General features: G+C 39.8%; 1 protein-coding gene and 1 long non-coding RNA gene across 4 annotated transcripts in view; one reads left to right on the forward strand and one right to left on the reverse strand.

The window, feature by feature from the left end:
• The window catches only part of ppp2r5eb (protein phosphatase 2, regulatory subunit B', epsilon isoform b), a 53,031-nt gene extending 34,315 nt beyond the window's left edge, over positions 1 to 18,716 (reverse strand). Inside the window, exons 1-2 of one of the 3 annotated variants that reach the window (XM_085143187.1) lie at positions 18,349 to 18,716; positions 7,310 to 7,470 (exon numbers count right to left, since the gene is read on the reverse strand). In XM_085143187.1, coding sequence (XP_084999313.1) covers positions 7,310 to 7,466 — 157 coding nt within the window. In that variant the 5' untranslated portion in view covers positions 7,467 to 7,470; positions 18,349 to 18,716. Of the gene's footprint in view, positions 1 to 7,309; positions 7,471 to 14,518; positions 17,674 to 18,153 lie in introns of those variants that run through there. The other 2 variants (XM_085143186.1, XM_085143185.1) reach the window with 2 other exon arrangements.
• On the forward strand, positions 1,977 to 3,737 carry LOC146496697 (uncharacterized). The gene is made up of 2 exons (XR_014871155.1): positions 1,977 to 2,086; positions 3,079 to 3,737. It is a non-coding gene; the product is annotated as an uncharacterized LOC146496697 (long non-coding RNA).
• Positions 18,717 to 21,531: the final 2,815 nt, after the last annotated feature.

Raw genomic sequence — 21,531 nt, forward strand, 5'->3', positions numbered from 1 at the left:
CAGTTAAGCAAAACTGTGTCAAGTCACTAAAACTGTCACAATAAGTCTTAATTATACTGTGTTGCGGACAGGGACTGCTAAAGACACGATGGCCGAGCTGTTATTCCTGTTCTACTTACACTGCCTGGGGCGCAACGTAATGAAAAGTCTCTGCAGACAAGTTCATGCAATCATTTAAAAAAAACAAGCAGGCATGCAGACGTTAAGACCCTTAAGCCTACCTTCTGATTATGAAATGTTACGCATGTTATGTTACACAGACACATGTGGATGCTCAGGGACTTGCAAATGGTCTTTAGTCTTTACAAGCTAACAGCAAACATGAGGCTCACATACTTGCCAAAACCATTTTCCCCAAAATTTGGTGCAAGTGACTCCTGTTTCATTCAGAAACAGGAGTCACTGACTGATGGGTCTAAATAGCAAGCTTAATTGTTGAAATTTCCTTTAAAGCCAATACTTGTGCTAACTGGCTAATGTTTGTATAAAGGAGGCGATCAGGGCTGGGAACAGAATGGCAACATTAAAATGTGTTCCCGGCACAGAACAGCTTGATCACATCGCAGGGTTGAGCCCATTGATACATTAAATTAATACTGTCGTTGTGCTGACATTCATAATAAATTAAAATCTGCAAAGCCCTAGTTTCACATCATGCCTGCACATATAACCGACACTTGCAGCACAGACGTGTCAGGGCGCGCACACGGTTTCACACCCGGACTTCTGTGTGTGCTTTGAAGTTAATGTGTGAGCTTGGAGCCAGTATATGGATCCATCATAATCATCATCAAAGAGCGAAAACAGGAGGACATGGATACTTCTGACTTTCAAAATCAGTGTGATGTGACTGTATCTGTGCTGACCTTTTTCCACTGGGTTTTATCGAGGGACAATAAAGAGGGCAATAGAGACAGATAAGGCACAAAAAATATAAATATATAAACTGGACGGATTTGTAAAAGTAAAGGCCACACAGCGAGCGCATTGCTGAACAGCCCAAAAAAAAAAAAGAAAGAAAGAAAGAAATTTGTCCAGTGAAATTACAAAGTCTGTGTAATCGGCTGCATTAAGAAACAGTATAAAAACAATCTTTTTACACAGACACATGTTTAAAGCAGAGGTTTCTGTCTACTGTTGCAGGGTCTTTACCTTACAATATAAAGCACCTTGAGGCAACTGTTGTTGTGATTTGTATTATATAAATAAAACATAAATAAAACTGAATTGAATTGGTGCAAACCTTAGGAGGTCCATGTTACTGAAACATTTTTTTTCTTTTTAATGTACCCTGGGTCTGTGCTCAAAGAGATTCTGAAGAGAAACCAGTATAGAGGCAGGAGAAAATGAATAACAGCAAAAATTCAAATCCATAATAGGTAAAGAGACCGTCCGGGGCTAAAAGTGGAGCTCCAGTGGAGCTGCTGAGGCGGTGGTCAGGAGCAGCAGACTGTGATTGTACTGAGGAGGTGGGAAATGTGTGGATGTGTGTGAATGCAAAGTGAACGTGTGAAACTGAACCACGGAAGTGTTGAAAAAGACGGACGGTGTGCCGGCTCAGTCACTGAACCACAAATAAATACAGTAAGACTGTAAAATAAACCACCGTTAGCTGTTTACATACACTTCATTGGTCACTATTAGGCTATGTCTACACTAGCCCAGAGAAATTTGAAAACGGCGTATATGTCTGAAAAAGCTCCGCGTCCACACTATCGTTTTCATAGAGCTGTTCATCCACACTGAAACAGGTGAAAATGCTTATGTTCCAGTCCTGCGCATGCGTGAAACGCAATACAATTCGACCTGACTCATTTCTGTCTGCTGTTTATTTACTTTCCAGCTCTTTGAAACGTTGCTGCAAAATGTCGAGGAAAAGCACAAAGTTTTTTTAAATGGACTAACAATGAGGTGGAGTTGTTGCTGCGAGTAACACAAAAGTACAAAGTTGCAAAAGCGAGCGTGAATCAAAGAATTTGAAGAAAAACTATCTGGAGCATGTACACACTGACATTAAATCTTTAATAGAGCTGTCAAAATTGAGAGCAAACAAAACCACTGCTGTGTAATGCCCTCCGCTATCTTAGTTTAATTCAGTGGTTCCCAAACTTTTTTTTGCTGGGCCCCCCTTTGTTTTACAAGAAAAATGTTCGCGCCCCCCGCCCCCTTCTCGCACACGCACGCACATATCCTCCAACCACACACACCTATATTTTGCTCCATTGCAGTTTATTTCACACCTCAAACATTTAGTAAACAATTAAGCAACTACAAGTAATCTGCAATAAATTACAGGTAGTAATAAAATACACTACTAACTCTTTTACGCTACGTCCGCACCTACACGGGGATTTTTGAAAACGCAGCTGTTTCGTCCACACGTAAACGGCGTTTCGAATCACCTAAAACTGAGATTTTTTAAAACTCCTTTTTTGTGTTTAAGTGTGGACGAGGAATACAGAGTTCATCACTCACCGTCAAATTTATGTGCCTTTTTTCACGTCACACTGTGCGCCACGTTATTGTTTACATGAGATGAATTGCAGAAAACGGCAAAATACTGTTAATCTGACTATCTTCAGGTTTTACACGCTTATATATACACACGCAGTTACTGTCCCTCCATTTAGAAAGGCAGAGGCATCATGGTGTAATTATTTTACTGTAGTTGTTTTTTTTTCCTGTGCAATAATATTCAACATTGCTATCAATACATTTTTCAAAAAATGCCTCTCTGTGCAAAATGGGTTTAAAACATAAACAACTGTGAGATACTGTTTGTCCGTGATTTGAACAGCCCAGCGCTGCTCCCGACACAGGGAAAACCAATTCTGCAGGGAGACCTACCTCAGCACTTGTGCAGGTGAAACCACAGGGCAGACATGCTTCACCATATTTTCTAGTCTTTGGCTTAGAATGAAGTTGGTTTGGAAACATATTCAGCGATGCTTCATCTCCTGCTTTGCGTTTCTGTGGGCGCCCGTGCTAGCAGTGTCCAAGCGTTTTGTTTTTTTCCCCCTTTTCACACCCCGCCCCCCCTGCAATGACTCTGCGCCCCCCACACTTTGGGAAGGTCAGGTTTAATTGGTCACATGACTGCATCACATGACTAAAATATGTCATAGTTTTCGAAAAGGCTCCAGGTTTGCTGTCCACACTGCGCCGCAAAAATAGAGTTTTCAAATGTATCCGCTTTGGAGAGCGTTTTCAAAACGCTCCGTTTTCCTTGACTGAAAACGCCGTCTCAGTGTGGACGGAAGGCCAAAATGATGCGTTTTCAAACCAAAACGTATTAGTGTGGACATGGCCTTAGGTACACCTCTTAACACAGATATCTAATCAGCCAATCACACGGCAGCAACTCAATCCTTTCAGGTATGTTAGACATGGTAAAGATGGCCTTGTTTAAGCTTAAACTGAGCATCAGAATAAGGAGTGGAAAAAAACAAGGTTATTTAAGAGTTAAGAGATTTGTATCGTGGATTTGGTGCTGACAAGTAAGCAACCGTGTGATGTTATCGTGTCAGTATAGCTAAAAACATGAGAAGTGTTTTAAACAGATGGTGAAAACGCGTAATAATTACTAAGTACTGGATGTGACTCTCTTTGAGGAGATACAAAATATTAAAAGACTGATCAAGTCAATAAGGACATCATTGGTTGGGACAGGTTTAATTGTAAAAGCATTTGATATTTAATTGTCAATGTAAATCCCAAAGAATTTATGACTGTTTAAAGAACAAAGTGCATCGGGGTTGTCACTTTTAAAAAAAGAAACTGACTCACAGGTTACTGGGTATGGTTTAAATCACTAATCGTATCAACCACGTACTCGAGGACCTGAGGTCACACTGAATGGTGCTGCTGTTTAATTATCAACCTGCTCTATCAGATGATTCCAGCATTTTTTGCAGTGGTGGTTTACTGGGAGGACAACGGGACAGAATTTCCTGAAAGCAACCTTTTGACGAAGAAAGCAGAGCCTTTTGCAAAAACAGTACAGGAAATATGATCCGCTGTACACTTGCTGCTTTTTAACGGCTTCACTACACAAAAACACTTGAGAAGGGGGATTCCTCTCTGATACCATAACTGTGGTTCCACACACTATGGTTCTAATTGTATTTATCACTGAAGCTGTTTCTACACATCAACAGTCTCCTCTAACCACCACGTCCCTAGTTCAAAGTCTGTGTGACTTCCGATGTATTCCAGAGAGGGTAACTCCCACCGTGAATTCATGGCGACTGAGTGGACGTCATGTGTCCCACCTTTAGCATGTTTTATTTAATAATAATAATAATAATAATAATAATAACTTTATTTCTAAAGCACACTAAAAAAACCAAGGGTATACCAAGGTGAAGTTTAGTCTGCGACCTCACCTGAAGCACTCTTACCTGCTCTGTTTCTTGTTTTTTATTTCCTAATATTATCATTGGATTGCTGGATTTGCTGTTCTGCTTTTCCAAAAAAGGAAATGAAGCATGGCTTTCTATTAAAGTTCTGCATTTCTTTGAAACATTTAGAACTACCCTGATGTTTTTGCTTCTCTCTTTAGCAGACAGACTATACCTCTTTACTAAAAATATCTGCAGATCATGGAAACCACAGTAATCAACACAGGTGTGGAGATCAAGCGTGTTGCTGTGTGCTGACAACGTCTACATATACACATACAGACAGCACAGGTGTCACTGAATACAAGCTTCTATGAGATAAGAGAACAGAACCATTTGACAGTTAGCACAGAGATTATGATTAACTTGGTGCACCAAGTGTAGTAACTTGTTAGTTTTATGTGTAATAGACGATGACCATAGTTTTAAGAGCCTACTGTTATCTTCAGCTGCCTTCATCAGCACTTCTGCCTCTTCCTGCATCCTGAGATGGAACTATGAAGTGACTTTCCATCAGTCTCAGAGAGGAGGAGGATCTGTCTGGTTTCTGTCTGACAGCATTCCTGCTGTCACTACCAAACCACACCACCACACTGTTGTATTTACTCAGGTTAAACATCAGGGTAACACATTGTGTATTACTACACCCAGCTACATAGCACACATGCCTTATTCACTTAGCATGTGACAATGCAGGTTAAAGTTACGTGAGATGTGACGTTTGAACACATTCCATTACTTATTAATACACTGAGACTCTTTATCAAACAATTTAGAGAAAATGCCCTTATAATGTGGCATGATCAAAAACATACATATGGGTGTAGATCCGTTTAAATCGATCTTTGCAGTTCCTCCTAACCTGAAACTCTGGACTTTCTCAGGGGTTCTATGATAACTTGAAGAGGTAAGAAAAAAAAGCACTGAAATGTATCCATGTTTCCAACTTTAAACTTGAAAAAACCTCTTGCTTAAACAAAATGTGAGGAGCCAATCTCTGTTCAAGGCAGTTCAAATGTTAAGTCCATTTCATCATGGCAGCAAAACAGCTACATATAACAAGAACAAGCTTAGGGTATATTATTATTAAACCATTTGAGGAATCATATTTTAACCTATGATCTTCTTATTCCTCACATACATCCTGCATTTAATGAGAACATCTCTAGACTGATTTTTTTAGCCAGTATTAGATATTTGCTGATATAATGGTATCGCAAACTTATAATGAATGAAAACTCAAAGTAAAGAAGAGACAGGGGAAACACCCTTCAACTATGTTATGACTGTTGATGTCACACAGCGTGCCAAACAGAGGCCACTTCCCTCTTGGTAAGACACATGCTTTAAAACCCACAAACTCAACAACCAGCTGACCTGAGCAGAATCGGGCAGAGCAACTGAGTAATCCATGACTACTTGTGACAATAAAACAAGATTATTTTTAAGGTGGATTGTCTTAATACCACAGTAAATTTTAGAATGGGTCTTGTATAACTTGTACAGGTCGTCCTCTAGCACCAACCTGCTCTCTGCAATCATCGAAATGATCTGCCTGTCTAGACATGTCACTAATAAAACACTCGCATACAGAGAATAGTTGGCATAGAAAAGCAGCTGCATTCCAACAGAACTAATCCAACCAGACTATACAGAGCAATGCTACTAAATTTGCTATCAATGGGCAGAGACAAAACGCAAGTTGAAGGTGAGTGTCTTGATGTTTTAATGAGCCATCTACGCTTAAAGCCCCTGGAAGGTCCCCCTTTCACAAGCCTGTGTTGTGCACTTAAGGTAGGAACTGTGTCCACACAAATTATTCACAAGTGAAAACATTATGCAGTTGCTTATTTTCTGTCAGATACACTACCGGTCAAAGGTTTTAGAACACCCCAATTTTTCCAGAGAGGGGGGTGCCACACCCAAAGTCCTGAAAACCCTGAAGAGAAGTGTAACACTACCACGAATGAATCTTCACTTCACATTTAAGACATTTTACTTACCTAAACATCAAACTTCATGGCTTTACACATAACTATCATCTGCTCTGCTCAGCTTGATTTTAACTAATCAGAACAAATCTGTATTCTGAGTAATTACTGCTGTAGCCGCTTAAGCATAATGGGGGAAATTTGCCATTTGTTGGCTTAGTTTTCACTTGGGGTGGGCAGATTGATACAAATGATCAATGCTATGAATACCATCATTGTTACTGGTATTAGATGAATACCTGTGTGATGTGATCGATAGCCTACTTTCATTTAATTTCTCTGCTGTATGTTCAGAACATTAGTATCATTTCATCAAAGAGTAGACGTGCACATTTTATCCCCCATTTCTTTGCAATAAATACTGCAAACTGTGTGCGCTTATGGAGGCTATTTGCTAATGTGGCATTGTCATCAAATTATTTAACACATAAAAAATGTGAAAAAGAGGAAGTCCCTGAAAGAGCCTCTGACTAGTGTAACAGATATAGAGGCAAAGCATATCCAGTTAGCTTATATAGTGGTGAAAATAATATTCCAGTCGTGACTTATCAACTGTTGGATCTTCAGCATTAGTTTATGTTGATTTCGAGTGCTCATCACAGCTGTTATTTCAGCTGATTGATTAATGCTAGACTAGCCTATATCCAGACATTTATGTTACATTAATTTAGTCATTAATTTTGAAAAAATATACTTGTGAAATATGAAAATGTCTGAATATAATAACACTTTTGTGTACATTACACGCAATGAAACTGAGTCAGTGAACCAGGGTTCAAATTCAGTACAATTAGATTAACAGAAACAAAGCTAAAGGGGCCTTTTGGATGTTACTTGTATTTGATTTGGTAATCATCCCTTGTGCCTCTCACCCCACAGATTTCTCTCACATACACGCAAACATGTGTTTCTACTTACCCTTGAGCAGGGGCAAGGGCGTGAGCTCTATAGGTTTGCCCTGAGAGCGGAACTGGGACGAACTCTGCGACCGCTTCTGCTTGGCCTTCCTGACAGACTTCCGTGAAAATCCGTCCACTTTGTCCACAGAGGGAGCTGTGGTGGCTGCCGAGGACATAGCCCTGGTGAGAGAGACACAGGAGGAAGGGGGGGGGGGGGGGGGGGGAGAAGTCACATTAGACGTGTTCAGAAAGCTCCAAATTTAGAAAGCAAAAGTGATTAACCACAACACTTGTAACTTTTTCATAGGACAGCTACATTTCATAACACTTTATTTGCGATCATTTTTAATGTCAGTCATCATGCTGCTGGTGCCGTCACCGCTCACTCCCTCCTCTCACTTCTCAGCCAATTGCACGAGCTTGTGTTGATAGCCATGTGCTTCAACAGTGTGTTGACATCGCTCGAAATTATTTTCAAATTTACTGGTTTGTTAATGAATTGTAGTGATTTGTCCAGAAATCATTTCGCCCAATCTCTTAATTATTCCAAAAATTTCAGCATGGAAAGCAAAAAAAAGAAAATCTTTAAAATCATATAAGAGATCAAATAACCCCATCTTAAAACAATTATTTTTAAAAGTAACAAACACACACACACACACACACACACACACACATATATATAAAAACAACTTATAGTAGTGTAATGCCAGTATTGGCTTTAAATTAAGCATTCTCATTCCAGTTTGAATTTAAGGCACAGGAAGCACATTTACAAGTTTTTGTGTGTGAGCGTGTTCGTGCACTAAGGTCATGCAGGTCAAGAGTTCTTTTTTTTTTTATAGTAAGCACATGCAAATAGGAAAAAAACAAAAAAAAACCCATCCCCTGTTACAGTTTTAGCTCTCTACGAGTTCATTTTCCTGCAGCCAAAGCAGACAGCCTCATTTTCCCAGCATATAAGACACTTTAGGCTTCAGTTCAAGCATGGTTACAGTACACAAACAAGCGGCACTCCTACCTGCCAGAAGACCATCAAAGTATCTCAAACACACACACAACTTAAAAAAAAAAAAAAAAAAAAAACACAAAACCCACACACACACAGCGGCACCGACAACAATGGAGCTGGTTCTGCAGCTGCGAGCTATTGACACAGTCGGAGGAAGCTGAGGAAATGTCAACTGCTGTGTGTGCTGGCTGCTGATTGCATGTTAAAATAACAATTAAAAAAAGAATCTAACAAACTAACTTCTCAAGTAACAAAAACAAGCCGCAGCAGAAGTCACACTTGAGACTACTTTTCTGCACCACACCCAGGAGCACATGTTTGGAAGAGCACACTCAGGATTTGTTTTTGGCTGTCAGAGGTACAGATCTGTAGGGTGGCCATAAATGTGGGTGTGGTGACGTTATTTATTTTTTTTTTTTAAACCTCTTATGGGGCTAAAATTTTTCTCAAAGTTTCACATCTGCAAACTAACCTTGTTTTTGTGGTCCTCTGGTTACATTAGCATCTATGATGCACACTGCTCAAAGATCTGCTGTCATCCTTTGATATAAGCACGATACCCTAACTCTGCAAATAAGTAAATATTCATACATACACCAAGCTAACATGCTAAGATTTTCATTAGTGTCAGTTAGGCTGGTGTACTAGCCAATTCAGTTGTTCAGGTAGTTCGCTAACAACCTATAAAAATACAAACAAAACCAATGAAACATCCATTTAAAAAAAACAAATGCGCACATGGACAGCCTGGAATGTCTGAAGACAAACCAGTAGAGTTTCAAAAATGTGCTGCTCTGGCAGAAGCTGAGAAGAAAACTGTAAAACTGACAATGATTCGAATTCGGCCAAAAACTAAAGACATGATCCATTTTTTAAGGAATTGCAACATGATGCTTTCTGGTGCAAAATAACCATAAAGCTCAAATAAACCCTCCTTCTTCCAGGTCATCCAGGGGGACGCTGGCAGACTCTGCTTCAGATACCAATGAAGGAACAGAGACACCAAAACACAACATCCCGGTTGCATAGAAAAGTTTCTCAACTTCTGTGAACTGCACTGTGTTCTGATCTTAATCTTAACCTAAATTAAAGGAAACACAGTGATTAGAAGCCTCAGTTGTCACAGTGTCCCCATAAAGTGTGAATCCTGACAACATGTGAACCATCACAACCAATCACAACAAGTTTCAAATAACCTTAGAAGGAGCATGAAGTCATGAACTCATCTTTTGGGCCCTGACCAAATACAGGTATTATAGCATGACTTAAAAAGGACCACTCAAGACATCCAGGAAAAACATTTTTTTGGAAGAAAAATGATTCAACGTTGTTGTGCCAGTGTAATAAGCAGTGGTGCAACGGATCACGGTTGATCCGTAATCCGAACCGATCCCACTCCACGGTTCGGCACGCACGTGATCCGAAGATTCGAAAAAGAAGAAAAAAAGTATGTGTATGGTGTGCGTGGTGGGTCTGTCAAGTGATAGTTATGGCCAGCGCTAGCCATCCAAGTGGAGGAGCAGGCTAAAGTCATTACAAAAGCTACTGGGGTGTTTAGCTGCAGACGGGAGGCCGTATTCCGTTGTGCAAAACAAGGGGTTTAAACTACGATGAACGTGCTTGAGCCACGCTATGATATCCTGTTGCGCGTCCACTTTAGTGGCAAGATCGTTCCAAGCATGTATGAGCAGGGAAAAATGTAAAGTTATGGCTGAACCGTCCCAGGCATCTTCTGTTGCCCTAACTACTACAAATCGGCAGACCTCCAGGGCAACGGAAAGCTACGTGACCATGACAGCTCATTATATCACAGCGGAGTGCGATATAATGAGCGGTATGTATTATTGTAGGGTCTAAATTACAATATAAAGCGCCTTGAGGCGACTGTTTTTGTGATTTGGCGCTTTATAAATACAATTGAATTGAGTGGTAGATACAAAGCCCTATACTGCCCTATATTCTACCATAATTTTTTTTATTAATTGTGTGGAATGAGTCTTGAGTTGAATGTTTTTAACAGGCAAAAAATACTTCAATAAGTGAATAAGTAAATGTTAATTTTTTGTCTTTTTTTTTTTTGCTGATCCGAAAATTGATCCGATCCGTGACTTAAAACCGTGATCCAATCCGAACCGTGAGATTTTTGATCCGTTGCACCACTAGTAATAAGTAATCACAGGATAGAGGTTGTTGCTGTTAAAGCTTGTTCTTTGAGTTATGAAACTCAGGAATTCAGCCCGTAGACAAAGATAGAAATTAATTTAATCAAAGATGTGAAAAGTACAACTATTTAGTCGGATGTGAGTGTGTTTGGCTTTAACTGACCATATTTCATTAGTACTACCACTTCCTTCTTGCAACAGTACAGTACATGGGAAAAATACAAAGCTCAATATCAACCACAAGCCACAACAAAACAGGCCTCTGCTAGTTAGCATGAGGCTAATATTTTTAGTTTATTCAGGACATTAGGAAGCTAACTGGACTCTGATTTCAGGAGAGGACAAAGAGCCTGATCACTAACTGACCTGGATGGCATGGGGTGGCTGAGAGGACATAAATTAGAGTGCTAACAAAAATCCTTATATAATAAGACATGAATGAGATGCTGCAGGCTGCGCTGTGCTGGCAGCAAATGTTCTGTCAAAGTCAAAAGGCTGTCATACAACATGCCCACCAAGCCTTGTATACAACAGAGCGAGGAGAGGTACTACAGGCTTGGACTTCAGTACAAACACGTACATACGCACATCATTCATATGGATAGTCGAAGCCTTTCAAAAGCTCCCTGAGGATGCACCGCTTACTGTCCATCATAGTAAAGAATCTACAGTAGTTATAATGACTGTAGACAAGCAACATATACATCTGTGGTTCTCTGTGATGAAACTGTCAGCACTGATGCAATATAACTACAAGAGGAAGAAGATAAAAATCAAGAGTGCCAACTGTGAATATAAGAAGTAATGCTAAAACAGCTTCAAAACCACAGTTCTCTCATCTTTCTGCCAAGCATTAGATTGAAGATGTCAGTGTTTAGGACAGTTTGTATACATTTACAGCATACTGTCATTACAGACTGACTATATGTTTGTTTACATTACAATGAGCCAGTCAGCAGGAGAAAAGGCAGAGTCCTCCTAAGGACATGGGCTTCCAAATTCAAAAATCAGTCAATCTAGGGATTCTAGAGATTTTCAAATGGCAAAGCCTCACGTTTAACCATGAAAAATGTTTTAACAAGCTATAAAAGAACTTGCTATTGAGCAATCAGATTTTTCCCCTCTTCCAGTTGTAATGCAAAACTACTTTGTTCTTTTTTAAAAATATATATATATATATATATATATATATATATATATATATATATATATATATATATATACATTTTTTTTTCTTTTTTGCAATTGAAAATTGCAACAGACTGTAAGGTCTTACTTTAAAAATATGGCAAATAGATCCAAGGACAGCTGTCAGTGATAATCATCACAATCTTCCAGGTAAACTTTCAAATATTTATTATCATTGTTTATCATTTGAATGCAGATGGAGACCCTGGTTCAAGCCAGACGTTTTGCTCAACTACAACTAATTAGCACTAGCACATAGGTTTAATATAGACAGAACTACCCTGAGCTAACTCAGTGCAGCGCGCAACATTCTAAAGGGAAAACAAAAGCCTCAACAGCTCACTTACAGAGACAAACAAGCTTTTCCTATGACGAACTACAGCACATCATAGACCCCAAGGGACGGCTAAACATCTGTCCACTGTGCTGCATGTATCAGACATGAATCCAGACTTTGATGGTCTGGTCAAAGGTAGTCGTGTCATATTCATTATTTCGGAGTGAGTGTATAAGTAGACTTGTCAACCAGAAAAAGAAAAAAAAACAATCTACCAGATAAGATACAAGAAACCATTGGAGTAGATATTCATTTACAACAGTACTGATGCAACACGTGCTCTAGTTGACACACAACTTCACACAGCACCACTGCAGCTAATCAGGCACAAAGCCCCTCCCCTCACCATGAGGTAACAAACCTCCACAATCATTCTCATAAAGACTGACAAAGAAGCACAACAGGATCAACTATGTAGTTGTTTGAGTCCATAATCAAGTACAGTTTAATCAAAGCTCATCAACTTTAAGCAACAGAAATATGATGCACCAGAAGTCACCAGAAACACAAGTAATAAACAAGGCTGTACATGAATATACTTTCTGCAGACCATTGCTCACATCTTTATTTTAAAAATGTTATATATATATATATATATATATATATATATATATATATATATATATATATATATATATATATTAGAGGTGGGAATTACCATACATCCCACAATACGATATTATCACAATACTTAACGCACGATATGATATTATTTTATTTTTTAAAATATTTTGCGATATTCAGATTCTGTACATAAAGGTAAACTTTATCAATATTCATTTTATCTAATAACAAAGTCTCACACTCAGTCTTTCTCTCATTTCAGTTTTATTGTTGACAAACTGAACGGTTTGTATTACAGTCTAGTCCAACTTAACTGAACGCAACCATCTGGTACAATTATAGCTATTCTGAACTATGCAATTTATGAAAACTATGCAGCCCCTTCAGCAACTGAAGAATTTGAAAGTAAATTAAAGCAAAATATAATTTTACATGAAATAAAAAAGTTTTAAACTTAATTAAGATAAAACATGTCTTAAATTAAAATAAGTAAACTGTCACATTTGGACAGTGAAGGAATGTCAGGATTCTTGCTCAGAAAAAGGATCAACATGCTCTGAAATCAGAGCACAAAAACTTTTTTGTAACAAAATATCGATTTCTGCCGTCCCTGTATCAATACATTATTAGCAAACAAAATATCACGATACTACACAGTATCGATTTTTTACCCCACCCCTAATTATATATATATATATATATATATATATATATATATATATATATATATATATATATATATATATGAGAGAGAGAGAGAGAGAAAGAGAGAAATCTTTTTCTTCTTGGTATCAAAAATGGTAGCGAGTAACAATTCAATGTACAACACACAATGTTTGGCGTACAGTCATGTAAGTCATGACTGTATGCCAAACAGGATACTTTCTGTTAAATTACCACAGCTCCCTGCAGACACAGATTCACAAATGACAACACCAATTATATGACAAGAGAGTCATCTGTCATTGTCACTCAGCAGTTAATGATCCAGCTGTGTGAATGCCTTCTGTTTGGCATCAGCACCGTCACCGGTCTTGGAAAATACCTCCAGCTAAACACTGATCTCTCCTGTGGTTGGTTAGCATCAGTCATCCTGGCAGCTAACAAACTTAAAATTCTGCTTAAAAAAAATACTATGGTTGAGGACAACACACGATAGAGACTTGGTTTGTTTGTTTTTTCTCTGTTGAAAGATTTCCTGCCATAGTTTTGCCTTTCAAAACTATTCAAATGTGAGCCTAAAAAGTATGTCGGCTTTATCACAAGGCTGACGTACCCTACAGTATAAACATAACAAAAACCCTTGCAAATTGACACCTTGCAACTTGTTCTCTGTGCTGTTGCTGTGGGTACAGAGCCTTACAGATACCAGACAAAGCAAGGCTGAGGCGTCTAAAAATCACCTGCACTCAGCGATAATCCCCGGCTAATGTCTGAAAGTGGACTTGCTCTGACGTACGTACTCTTTGACACCTCTTAGATAATCAAGTTTTACTCTTATAAATGGTTAAATCAGCACTTCCAGCTGTCTTTTATAATGGCAAATGGTAAATGGCCTGTATTTGTACAGCGCTTTACTAGTAATATATAATATTACATTTTAATATTCTTGCTCTGTTTTGGGGGGGTTTTGGCGTGGGCAAGGGTGGTCCATATCAGCTCCAAGATTCCACCATAATATTATGGAGAGACTTTCCAGCTCTTTGTGTTCATGATTTCAGGCAATACAAGTTTTAATCTCTGCTATGATGACAAAGAGCATCATTCAGCTCCAAAAAATAAAATAAAATAAAAAAGAAACAAGGCAAAGACTTAATTTCAATTTCTACCTGCTACATCACAAATGGTAAAAGTAAACAGTACAAATTGGTGCTTTTCCACTGCAGCACCACTGAAAGTGACAAAATTGCGATTAGTCACATTCGGAACAATCTAAAAACTGTACAGCCACACTACTTTTCTTACCTGTGGATAGGACCACTGGAATCCCTGTGTACAACCATCAGTGCTCACGTTCAATCGTTCTCTCTCACTAAGCAGCTAATGGCGACAACACTACACAACACACGAGGGAGAGCAAGACTATGCCGCCTGGTCGGGCGTATGGCACCCAAGCACCAAAGCCATTCTCCTCCCATGCCTCTTACATAAGAGAACAGATGACATCCAAACTGGCTTGGTGAGGGTGGGATTAAAGAACAAGGAGGAAGGAGAGAGGAGGGGTGCATAGCAAGCAACAGGGAGACCAACCAAAAGGGAGGACGAGGAGGGGGGGAGGGAGGAAGAGGAGGGAGGGAAGGAGGAAGAGGAGGGAGGGAGCTGCTGTACGACAGGAAGTCAACAAACAGGCAATGGCAAGGCCGAAAGAAAGGAGCTGGAGTAAGGGAACAAAAATGCACACGCAAATATGTACAGGAATGCAGTGCTGTGGATGAGAGGAATACCAGCTTGAAACATACTATGCAGTCCTATAAAAAACTAAGTATACACTTACTGCTTTCTAAGGAATTAAGAATAGCTACATGCTGCTGATCAAATGCAGTTGGTTGTTGATCATTAGCAAGTGTGAGCAACTCAATAAAAGCAGAAGTTTGAGCAGTTTGCTGGTCTTGAGGATTTGGGTGTGTGCTAGCAATGGGGTGGATGTCTCTACATTTTAGACTCTACAGGCCTAAATTAGCATGTTAAATATTAAAGTTCATGAAGGTACAATTTTTTTTAAAAAAAAGATACTCAACAAATATGGCTTGTTTCAAAGTGTTGCCGGGAGAAAACCTCTTTTCTCTAAGAAAAACGAGACAGCATGGCTCAGGTTTGTAGAGTTGCATCAAAACAAACCACAAAACTTCTTAAACAACGTCCTTTAGACAGATGAGATCAGAGTGGAGATGTTTAGCCATAAAGCACAGCACGATGGTTGGAGAAAACCAAACGCAGCATATCAGCTGTGTGCCTTATTCTAACTGTCAAGCACGGTGGTAGAGGGGTGATGATTTGAGCTTGTCTTGCAGCCACAGGATCTGAACTGGTCCACCATGAACTAGTATTCTGTAGTCAAACATGAGGCCATCTGTGTGACAGCTAAAGCTTACCCAAACTGGGTCATGCAACAGGGTAATGGTCCAAAGCACACCATGAAAATCTACAACACTATAGCTGAATAAGAACAGAATCAAGGTATTGCAGACCATACCCTGATCACAGAGAGGTATGCATTAACAAATGTTCACAATCTTCAATGAACTGAAGCAACGTTCTAAAGAAGAGTGGACAAAAATTCCCACAAAGGGATGTGAGAGACTTATAAAGGCATACGGAAAACTATTTATTCAACATACTGCTGCTAAATGGTTGCACAAGCTATTGATTGTGCTGTGTACTTAGTTTTTCACAGGGTTGCAGTGTCCAATATTTAAAAAGTTTTCATAATACAACAAGAGTCATATTTTGGTACAGCCCAACTGCTTTTCTTTTTATTTCATGGAAATAAAAATAATAATAAAAACATTTCCTTGATATAGGCCTGCAAAATCAGTATCTACATTGTTAGAAGTACATTCGGCTTATTAAATGTCACTGAAGTAGTAGAAAATAAAAAATAAATAAAGTCATAAATAAATAAAGCCTTATGCAACAACAACAGCTGTCTTGGTTCGGCTGGCCAACACTCAATAACATGACTCTGATAATAACTTGCTTCAGAAAAAAGATCCTCAAAGACACTTTTTGGTTGTTAATTAAATTATTTTTTCAGCGCATCCATACCAAAAGAAATCTATAAATGCACAGACTGTTTTATTTACCGTGCTTTTATTGTTATTTATTCTACTTTTTTTGCTAAGGAAAACATAAGTGTTCATTATAATAAGTAAAAAAAATTTTTAAGTGTTTTTCAATATTTACTGCCAGCAGTAAATGTCATCTTATCAGTCAACAAAACTGAAAATATATGGTGCAGTTCGACATATAAGCAGTCGATATCAAACAGTCCTTTGTGTAAGTTAAACACACGATATGCCCTTAAATCCAATAATTCATCCTGCTTTGCAGCTTTTATTGCCTCCCAAAAACCAGAGTCATGCAAGTATCATGCATGTCACAGCAACATAAAGAAGACAGGCTATTTTACATATCCATCCAATAAAAATTGCTAACAAATTGAACTAACAATACCAGTATGAATCCCTGGCTTACTGTACTGAATCCTCATACTTCCGAAAGTCTCCTGTTGCTACTATCAGCTGAATGCTGCAACCTGACAGCCCGTCTAATTGGTGTGATTCATTCATGGGTGAATTGCGCTGTTCACACATCTAAGTACAAATGAACTCAGCAACTTTCAAACACACACACACACACACAAAACCACACAGAGCTGATAAGGAGGAGGCAGTTAATGTACCAGCCTTGTCATAAACACAGAAGACTTTGGATGTTAAGTTATCTGAGTTAAGGTTGGACCTGTTAACAACATGGTTAAACTCTAGAACCTTAAAGGTGAGCCAGATGTGACACAGAACAGGAGTAAACCCTCCTAAAACACAGACAGTGCAAATATGCGTATAGGAAAGGCCACACCTGGCCTCCCGTAAATGGCTGGGGATGTAGAGACTAGGCAAAATAAAAGCAAAAGTAGGAGTAGTATGATAATACTTTAAAGTTAGCCCGATGCATTCCACTCATCACCATGCTCCCACCTCTCATCTACAATGTCACTACATTGTTATTAGTGGTGATGATCTCTCTCTCCCTCCTAACGGTTCTATACACATTACTCAACATGTAGAAACAATGGTAGTCTGTGCAAGAAAATATAAGATGACAAGTTTAGAGGTACGAGCCTGTCAGAAACAGCCTCTTAGTGCACAGCCAAAGTTCATGTAGGATTATCGCCACACCGTTTGACAGTTGGCTTCACTTGACAGGAAAGCTAAACTTGTCTCAGGCTGGGTTCATGGGGCTTTTTCAACTCACGAGGATTAAACAGCAGCATTTACTTTGAGCGAACCAGCCCGTGGGCCGCTGCATATAGCAAATAACTCAATAAACCCCAGTTCCTGTACAGTGCAATCTGATGTCACATATTTGCTGCTGTTATCAGCTAGAGCAGCAAAGTAGGCCATCAACTCTAAGGTTAAAAATGAAGCCGTTCGGGAGAGCTGGCGTTAGCTTGGGCAAATCGGGCCTGGCAGCGACAGCAGCAGCAGGAGGAGGAGGAGGAGGCAGCGCAGCATTCAAAACTTGACAGCGCGATAGCCTCACTAGCGTTAACTAGCTAGCAGTGTTAGCATCCTGACTAACCGTTACAAAGCCGCATTGAACGCTAGATAGTCGTCTCCAAGGAACACATAAAGCTCTAACATAGTATATCCATGAAGATAAAGCGGCTTTCATTTCAAAGCTTTGAAGCTTTACTTTAGAAAATTATATTTTTGGTAGCTAGCTAACGTTAGTGCAACGGTTATCGCGGGTTAGCTCAAGTTGAACATGTAGCCTTAGCTTAAGACCCGCCACCAGTCAAAGGAAACACAAGAAGCTGATTAAAAGAATGAAACCTGCGATTATATCAAAGCCAATGTGTGCTAATAAGATAGAGTTACCTGGGCGGGCTCGGGCGATCACCCATCATCCCAGATGTAAATACGGGGCAGTGCTAATGCTGCTACCGTTAGCTAGCGCTCACAGACTGACAGAGTGACCAGGCTGGGAGACACACACCGTCCCGAGTCCCGACCCGAGCCCGACAAGCTGCAGCCGACCAAGTGGCTGGTAGCCCTCCAATCGTAGTACTTTACCTTGATCCTCTGCGGTTCGCAACGGAGACGGCGGCGAGGAGTTATCCTATGTTTGGAAAGCTATCGGGCTATTAGTTAGGCTACCTCCAGTTCGGTAAGAACAGCCTTTCCCCAGCAGCGGCGGAGCAGCAGGAAAATCTTTGGCCTGAAACAGCCAAACCCACGAGTAGCCTTCCTTCCAACTGAATAATCCTCAAACTCCCATTAATTACAAAATACACCTACGATACACACAAACGATTACGTTAACGCATTTACATTCCTGTTATTGATTCACTCGCTCGTCTTCCCCAAAAACCCTGGATTTTGGTGTTTTCTTTGCTCGTCTATGATCCGGGGCTGTTTCCTTTCACCCTATTGTCAACACTGCTGGGTTGAGACCATGGCACACATAACAGAGACACAGCTTAGCATGCTGGACGAGCATCTGAACCACGTACAAAGCTGATTGGCTGCAGGGAGCGATGTCCGCAATTGTGATTGGACAGCCAGAACTGTCAATCACAACACGGAGAAACGAGGCTCCGAATCCGTCGGTTAGGTAGAGGAGAAGGGACAAGGAAAAAGATCGAGGCAGAGAGCGAAGTACAGTGTGTATGTGTGGAGGCTTCACCAGGCAGCGTGCTGGAATGAGGCTAAACCTGTCCGAGGCCCGGCCCTGCACCTCGCTTCTATGTATCCGTATTTTAACGCTCGTTCTGCCCAATCGTTTATTGCACATTTATAAGTGTTTTGAAGACCTCCTCACAGCCGAGGCGGTGCTGTGTGAAAGACGAGTGCATTTCAACTCTAGAACCGAAATTAGAGAGGAACACAACAGCGAGAGTTACATAACTGATATATAGGTCTGTGAATGCGCTATATAGCTAATGCTAGGGCATGCATGGGTGTTTCCTTTACTCGCTCACGTATTGGTTTTCTCTCGCTTGCTAGGTTTTTAAAATAACACATTTGCAAATAGTTTCTGCTCCAACTTTACAGCAAATTATACAAATAATTTTTTATTAAAAAAAACAATATACCATATAATTCATATTAGTCACTATACTGGAAACGTGTCAACTGAAGTGTTACATAGGCCTAGCTATATCTTATGTATTTGAATTACTGGTGCATTAACGTGTAAGTAGCAATAATTATTAGTATTAACGCACTGTGTCCAGGGGTAGTTTTATCTAACGTGCTGATTACTGGCTTGGACAATTATAAGGCAGTAGGCCGTGTATAAAGGTTTCGCACATTTCATACAAAATAAAAAAAAACTTCATACCCCATAGTGTTTTTCTATAGCTGTTTTCTGTGTCTGTGGTTGCTTTGCTTTTTAAGTCGTAATTTTAGTGTCATTTTTCCTCATTTTATGTAGCCACAGAGAGATTCCTGCGACTTATTCCTGATTTTTTTTTCATCTGCTTCCTCATCATTTTCATCCTTCTAGCTGCATCTCTTTGAGTTTGCTGTTTTGTTTTGTCTCTTCTAGTCCTTTGGCATTTTTTAGTCACCCTGGTGTTTCATAGTTTTCAAGGAGTATCTTTGGTGAGTGTAATGTTGGTTGTGATTTATTTTTTTTATTTTTTTTGTTTCATTCAGAACTCCACAAGATTTGGTTTGTCTTAGGCAGCGAGCATTCTCAGCAGAATCTCTAGTCAAGTGTTTTCTCACCGTTGTCACTAAGGACAGAAATAGCAAAACTGCATCATATTGACCAGCGAAACCACACTTTGGTTTTGCCACTGTAACAATGAAGCCTGTTAGAGGCCTTGTTCATACTTACTGAAGTAAAATTACATTCACACAACTTAGAGGAACCATTTCTCTACAGCTGTATTTCCCAAATCAACACGTTTTAGTAGTAAAACCTAATTTGTAGCAAACTTAGCATCACATCTACACTGCTAAATTAGGAATCATGGACTTTATCAACAATTTTAAAAGAATGACTTTAGAAATAGTTCTTCATTATGTTTTTTAAGCAGTCAGGGGTCATATAAATTCGGTTATCATATGAGTGAACAAATAAGCATGTGAGTGAACAAAAAATGAGCAGTTAGGCATACAGTGACTTATCAAGAATATAAACGGATATTTAAAAGAAAAGATGATGTTTCTCCATCACCCCATTCTCAGTAATGGTCTCATTGTGGTCACTCTATGAAAACTGTGTGGCTCCATCACTGTCTTTCAGTAATATCTGCAGTTTAAGTTTCCTCTTTTCTGTGCAATTATATACAGAGGGGCAAAAAAGTATTTAGTCAGCCACCGATTGTGCAAGTTCCCCCACTTAAAATGATGACAGAGGTCAGTAATTTGCACCAGAGGTACACTTCAACTGTGAGAGACAGAATGTGAAAAAAAAATCCATGAATTCACATGGTAGGATTTGTAAAGAATTTATTCGTAAATCAGGGTGGAAAATAAGTATTTGGTCACCTCAAACAAGGAAAATCCCTGGCTCTCACAGACCTGTAACATCTTCTGTAAGAAGCTTTTCTGTCCCCCACTCGTTACCTGTATGAATGGCACCTGTTTGACCTCATCATCTGTATAAAAGACACCTGTCCACAGCCTCAACCAGTCAGACTCCAAACTCCGCCATGGCCAAGACCAAAGAGCTTTCAAAGGACACCAGGAAAAGAATTGTAGACCTGCACCAGACTGGGAAGAGTGAATCTACAATAGGCAAGCAGCTTGGTGTGAAAAAATCAACTGTGGGAGCAATCATCAGAAAATGGAAGACATACAAGACCACTGATAATCTCCCTCGATCTGGGGCTCCACGCAAGATCTCATCCCGTGGGGTCAAAATGATCATGAGAACGGTGAGCAAAGATCCCAGAACCACACGGGGGGACCTGGTGAATGACCTGCAGAGAGCTGGGACCAAAGTAACAAAGGTCACCATCAGTAACACACTACAACGGCAGGGAATCAAATCCCGCAGTGCCAGACGTGTTCCGCTGCTGAAGCCAGTGCATGTCCAGGCCCGTCTGAAGTTTGCCAGAGAGCACATGGATGATACAGCAGAGGATTGGGAGAATGTCATGTGGTCAGATGAAACCAAAGTAGAACTTTTTGGTATAAACTCAACTCGTCGTGTTTGGAGGAAGACGAATACTGAGTTGCATCCCAAGAACACCATACCTACTGTGAAGCATGGGGGTGGAAACATCATGCTATGGGGCTGTT

The sequence above is a fragment of the Neolamprologus multifasciatus genome, chromosome 19 (assembly GCF_963576455.1).
Source record: "Neolamprologus multifasciatus chromosome 19, fNeoMul1.2, whole genome shotgun sequence".
Lineage (NCBI taxonomy): Eukaryota > Metazoa > Chordata > Actinopteri > Cichliformes > Cichlidae > Neolamprologus > Neolamprologus multifasciatus.